Here is a 6,509-nt window from a genome sequence, read left to right as displayed (position 1 = left end):
TTCTCTCAAGCAAAATTTTTGTTAAATAAACTCCAGCAGGTTAAAAATGGGTGAAGGGTCGGCGGTGAGCATGTTCATAAGGATCTTGTCCAGTGGGTGCACACAGGATGAAGCTAATAGGCCAGTCGCATCATGAAAGTCTGAGGGTGTGAAGCCTTGTATCACCCAAGTATGCAGAAGAACCCGAGTCCACAGGTCAAGCTGTGTGATAGAGGTTGGACGGGCACTCCAAGCTGTGAAGGACGATGTGTGACTGGAAACAAGTGAGGAAAGAGTGGAGGAACGGGCAAGGCTACCTTCTCGATAATGTCCCAGTGACGAGATGCCTGCTTTGAAGTAATCTCCAAGACAACAGCAGTGCAATGTTCAGCCAGTAGATTCGACAAGTAGAGGGGGTTCAGCAACTATGATACCTTGCCTGCCAGGTATGACGTAAGAAGTGAAGCTGAATCTCCACAAACCACCATGGAGAGGGGTGAAGCTGATTCTTCGTATTCAGGGAATGGGGTCGCTGAACTATTCCAGGTTCGCATACAGCGGACCCCCACTTCTTTCTTTACTGTTTCAATCAGTTTTAAAATGATTTTCCCCACATGAAATTCAGTGCAGCAGCTGTTCCTTCCTTCTCTGTTTTTTCCTCTTCTTCTTGACACAAACTGTCGATGCTCTTTATATCCACTGCAAATGGTTTGTCTCCTTCATCTTCATTTTGTTATTGTTGGCAAGGCCACGGCAGCACTGTTGGTGTCTCTTATCTCATGTTGTGGTCATTGCTGAGCCACGGCAGCCTTGGCTGGTGTTATTGCAACCCGACCAGACTTCCAACAGCCAAAACAGCTTTCATCCAATGCACAATTATGCTATACTGGTCTGTAATAACTTTAACTCACACTATTCTTAACTTCTAGCTAATGAGTGTATCGCTATTTATGTAGGACTAAACATATTCAAATCTGAAGCAGAATTAGAGTGAAGTTCAACATTTAGAACCAAGTATTTTTTCGGCACAGTTTGAGCTGTTTAACAAGGTTTTGTCCTGGTTTTAATATTTTTATTATTTTTTTTTACAAACTCCTGTTAAAGTTATGGTTCCATTTTCCAAACAATTCTGCATAATGAAAGATTTTAAAAGCAAGTTTAATGCATCTTTTCATTAAATAAAACACAGATGACATCACAGTGATGTAATAATTTCATTAACTTATTGCATTTTCCCCAAATTAAGTCAAAGTTAATGTAATGGGAAAGTAGCTTCCTCTCCACCCCCTCCCTTATCATAGACTACAAGTTAATCAACAGGACATTGACGTATTATATGCTAACTGCCATGGGAAGTAAGAGAAAGCTGACATTTTGGGTGTTAACCCTTCATCAGAACAAAATGGAGAGACGAAGGGTTCCTCTCGTTTGCTCTGATGAAGGGTTAACACCCGAAACATTGGTTTCCCCTCACTTCCCACGGCGATGAGCATACATCAGTCAATGTCCTGCTTATTTCATCCATATTATACCTGTTTTTTGATGTAGATTGATGCTAACATTCACCTGCAAAATCTTCATTCTACAAGTTAATCAATGCTCTGCTTTGAGCATAAAATGTGAGTCCATGGTGCTGTAAATGAACAGATGCAAAAATACAAATTGTAAACTTTATTTAAAACAATTGTAATATTCATGTATGTTTTCTTTCAGGATGCACGACAAACATGGCCATCACTAAAGCTTTCTCTTAACTTACTGTCCACAAAACAAACATTCCAGCACTATGCTTTCTTTAAGAGACCCCCCCCACCCCCTTTTTTCATTCTCCATAACCACTCCCACACTACTATTTTTCTTCCTCTTTAAAACACCCCGCCCCCCCAACCCCTACTTATTTCACTTATCTGTGCGTGGATAGTTCCCAATGTAAGCACAATAGTTCAAGTTCAAGAAAGACCCTTCAAGTGTTAGGAAATTTGACTCGCAACTCAAGCAAGACTCAAAAACTGCCTTTTTTATTCTTTCGGTGAGAGCAGCGGTAGTGGTGGTGGCCATTTGTACACCACATCTTCTAAATATCCGAGGGCACTTTGTTTGATTGATTCTTGTGCATAAGTTGCATTCCCACAACAAGAAAAACGTTTTTAAATCCCTGAAAGGCCACAGGAGCGAAAGTGTTGTTTGGGTTTCCCTCGACACCAAACTTTGCTGGTTTTGCGGAAATTAAAAAGAAAGTTGGGGGGGGGGGAGATGAATTCTTAACATTTTCAACCATAAATTTTTTTTTCACAATTCATACAACCTTACTCTTTTTACAACATAATCGTTCAAATTCAAGAAGAATGAGAGTGGCAAAAACAACCTGCAGTTTCTTTACTAGAAATAAAATACCAACACAAAGCTTTAAAACAAGCACTGCAAAGCAAACTTTTCAATTGTTTGATTTTATTAGGCTTATTAAACCGAATCACATTGCCATTTTGACTTAAACTGGTCAGCAAAATAAATTTAAACAAAAGAACTACCAATTTGAGAGACTTCAAAAGGAGAACCATGCAGTGGATGTTGACACCTTCACCAAATGTTCTCATTGTTGTAACTTGTACTCACTAAAATGATAAAGAATGAGAATCACAAGGAAAATGTCTTGCCAATACATGGCCTTTGCTGGGTCACAGACGGTCGCTCTCACATGCTTAGAACCAAGACGCACTCAGGCAGTGAGTGCACAGAACTGCTGGAAAACAGCCAGGATGTGTGGATCCAGGTCCGAGGTAAAAAGCAGATTCTCGAGAGTCACCATGTACTGCTGGATGGTGTTCTGGTGCTGGATTGTGGGGAGAGATACGGGGTAAGCGTAATGGCAACGGAATGAACATGGGCTTACGCCGGATGGGCACAGTACCTGCAGAAAGGTTTGCTGCAATCTCTGGATGCAGTTGTTGTACCATGGTGAATGGATGTCCGTTCCGGTAGTCTCGCACCGTACCAAGTGTTCTGTTAGAATCATTATGAAGCGCTGTCGTTTGGACAGTGGGAAAGCCAAGGTTAGAAATAATTTCTTGAACTACGATAAAAGTAAAAAGTTACCTTATAAAGTAACCCTTCTTAATGCATTATCGATTAAAAAAGGAAAAATAAACAAATGTACAAGAAAATCAATTATATTCCCACGTGAGTGCTATACCTGGAAAATGACCAGGAAGAGGTTTTTCTGTTCGCTCTGCGCCGCTTCGAGACGTTCCTGGAGTCTGTCCACCTGTTCCTCTACGAGTCCCGGCTCGTCCATCCCAAGCCCCCTGTCATCTTCATCATCGCTGCCACTCTGCACGGTAGATTCACAGCACTCGCACCCTGTCTATTTCTCATGTTGTTTTTTTTCTTTCTTTAAAGACACCACCCGTACTCCCCCCCCACCCCCCTTTCCCACTTATCCCGATGCCTTATCAATGCCTGGAGAGCTTCCACTGCAAGCACTGAGCACATGTTGTTGCAGCCCTGGCAAAATTGTTGTTGTGACACACGAAACAAGAAAAGAGCGATCAGAGATTGCAGACCCTCACCAAAACTTGTTTTTTGTGGTGTTTGTGTACTTTCTGTAGTGTGTTTGTGTATGGGTGTGTTATGTAATAAATAACATGTAACTAGAACTGCCACTTTATAACTGCTTGCAGTGATGACCGGGTTCCAAGACGTCCCGCTTTGATCGGACACTTGACCCTGACCCTTTGTTTTATTATCCAACTGAATTTAGAATGGAAATAAAATAAATTAAATACAAATCAAATAGAAGACCAAATAGGTCCAGTCCTGCATTGGAGTAATCAGAAGGAATCCAAACAAACAAAAAGCAAAGATGAAATCATCAGGAGGAACCTGGAAAGGATTCACATTTCAGCTACTACTCCTCTACCCTGAAACCCATCCAGGCACAGCCAAGTGAGCCTTATTCATAAAAAAAACTAATTAAAAAAAAAATCAAAAATAACCTAGATCAAAAATTTTAAAAGTTCTGTCTGCAAGACCATGCTTCCGATCGGGTTGAAATTTAAAACCTAAATTCCCCATCACTACGAGATCATAATTGTGAAGTTTCACTTCAATCGATGCAGCGGTTCAAGAGAAAAAAAGCTTTTAAAGATTTTTTGCTCAATCCAATATGGCTGCCAAACCATGTGCCCGATCAATTATTCGTGAATACCCTGGTATCTCCAAGGCTTGGGGAACATTTGTGTGAACTTTCCCCTTGATCTGTCCAGCCGTTCTGGAGAAGACTTTTATGGGTTTTAGGGTAAATCCAATGGATAGGCGTTCATATGTGTAAAGTTTCGCCTCAATCTGTTCAGCCATTTCAGAGGAGAAGATTTATGAAGGTTTAAAAAAACAAAAAAACAATATGGTTGCCAAATCACATGGCCAATGACGTCATCAATTTTTTTCTTTCTGTGAAGCGTTCTATCCCAAGATGACCCGCAAAATTTTTCATACTGATCAGATCTAGCATTCTATATATGCAATTATGACATCATTAAAAAAAAAATCACATTCCCCATGATGAGTACTTGCCATGATTGTGCCAAGTTTCACTTTTTTCCTTTGTGCAGTTTCAGAGATACAGGAGGTCCAAAGTTTTTCCAACACGGCTGTGACACCACGGGACTTATGACATCATAATTATCAATGAAACATTCTACACGAGTAGTCGCTCCTGTGGTGAAAATTGTCTCAATCTGCCAAGCAGTTGCGGAGAAAAACGCTAAAGTTCTGTGCGGACAAATAAACAAACGGACTCAACTGCAATACCTTCTCCTCCAGCGAGGTAAAAATAATAATAAATAAAACATGGAGTCGATTTTGATATCTTCACCTAATGTGCTCATTTTTTCAAGATATCCTCAAATAAAAGTTTGAGCACAACACATCATAAATCAACCTCATGAAGGTTTATCAAGCTAAATAAATAAAAGTAGAACGACACTCTTCGACGTCGCGACGTCGACCAACATGCCTCTACCCACATTATTACATCTCCACAAACACCCTGGAGCTGGTATTATCATCGCAGGTGATATGAATCACCTGAACATGTCTCCACTACTGAACAGCTTAACTTAATTGAAGTAAGTGGTCAACAAGCCAACCAGAGGAAATGTGACACTCGACAAGATCATCACCAACATGAAATCACCGTTTCATCCAGTGCAAGTGATTGCTCCGATTGGATGCAGTGATCATAGCGGTATTTTATGGTGTCCCAAATTAATGTCCAAAACAAAGAACACGGTTAGGTGGAAACTTACTCGCCAAATGCTGGAATCCAACATATCTAGTTTTGGTGGCTGGATCACTCATCATGACTGGCCCCATGTCAGTTATGCCCAAGATGTAAATGCAAAGTGTGATCGGTTCTATGACGAGCTGTCTGCGGCAATTAATATCCACTTTCCGATTAAATCAGTCCGAATGCATTCTAACGACAAAAAACAAACAAACAGAGATTCCAGCTTTGGACCCAGCAAATATTCCTGAATATTTACCATTACCTCCAAATACCACGCTTAAAGTTCAACTTTAGCACATCGATCAGGAACTCCACGAAACAAAAATTGGGAAAAACCCAGGTCCTGGTGGTATCTCGGCAAGATTGCTTCGGGAATTTGCACTGGACCTAAGCATACCTCTTTGCGACATCATCAACTGTACCTATGAGCAGGGTACTGTACCTTTCCAGTGGAAACAGACGACTGTGGTACCCATCCTCAAAGCAACAGCACCTGAACGTGACAAATTGAGGCCTGTCTCACTCACCAAGCATTTCACCAAACTCGCAGAGTTGTTCGTGTACAAGATGGCTGTTATCAGACATTCAACCAAACATCAATCCACAACAGTTCCGAAACTGTGAAGGTGTCTCAACTGCTCACTACTTTGAAGATCTCTTGAACTATCTTCAAATTAAAAGTAGACAAACCAAGAATGATGTCGACTCTTGTATTCACAGATTTTTCTAAGGCCTTTGACCTTGTCAACCACAACATTGCCATCAGAAAGCTGTATGAACTTGTAGCAAGACCACAATTGATCCCTTGGGTCTGTCGCTCTCTGCCAGGGCAAAGCCAACAGGTGCGGTATATAGGCCAGTTGTCTGTAACACTCACCACCATAGCAGAAGTCCCACAAGGGACTCGATTAGGACCTCTGGTCTTCTTAGCGCTCATTAATGACGCACTTGACCAAGCCCGAGTCCCTCGATTGAAATACTTAGATGATTTAACCATTGCAGAGAGTTGCGACGTCACATCACCCAGTGTCATCCTGGACATGGTGGAATCGTTTCAGAAATGGTGCCAGCAGTCAAATATGCAACTGAATCCAGTGAAGTGCCAACTTATGAGTGTCTGTTTTGCGCGCAATCCACCTTCCCAAGGTCCAGTGGAAATCAATGGCATGCAGCTCCAGGACTGCGACAGCATGAAACTTCTTGGCGTAATAATTCAGAAGGATCTCCAATGGAATGAACATGTCCA

At 41.4% G+C, this 6,509-nt stretch overlaps 1 protein-coding gene across 2 annotated transcripts in view; it reads right to left on the bottom strand.

The window, feature by feature from the left end:
- Positions 1 to 2,410: 2,410 nt before the first annotated feature.
- Positions 2,411 to 6,509, bottom strand: part of NCBP1 (nuclear cap binding protein subunit 1) — a 108,231-nt gene continuing 104,132 nt past the window's right edge. For both annotated transcript variants that reach the window (XM_085845901.1, XM_085845902.1), the window contains 3 exons: positions 3,170 to 3,307; positions 2,888 to 3,001; positions 2,411 to 2,809 (listed from right to left, as the gene is read on the bottom strand). In XM_085845901.1, the coding sequence (XP_085702027.1) occupies positions 2,696 to 2,809; positions 2,888 to 3,001; positions 3,170 to 3,307 (366 nt within the window). In that variant the 3' untranslated portion in view covers positions 2,411 to 2,695. The remainder of the gene's footprint in view (positions 2,810 to 2,887; positions 3,002 to 3,169; positions 3,308 to 6,509) is intronic.

The sequence above is a fragment of the Eptatretus burgeri genome, chromosome 11, assembly GCF_056783735.1.
Source record: "Eptatretus burgeri isolate ZD-2024b chromosome 11, Ebu_testis_v1, whole genome shotgun sequence".
Lineage (NCBI taxonomy): Eukaryota > Metazoa > Chordata > Myxini > Myxiniformes > Myxinidae > Eptatretus > Eptatretus burgeri.
This window is presented reverse-complemented; position numbering and strand designations above follow the sequence as displayed.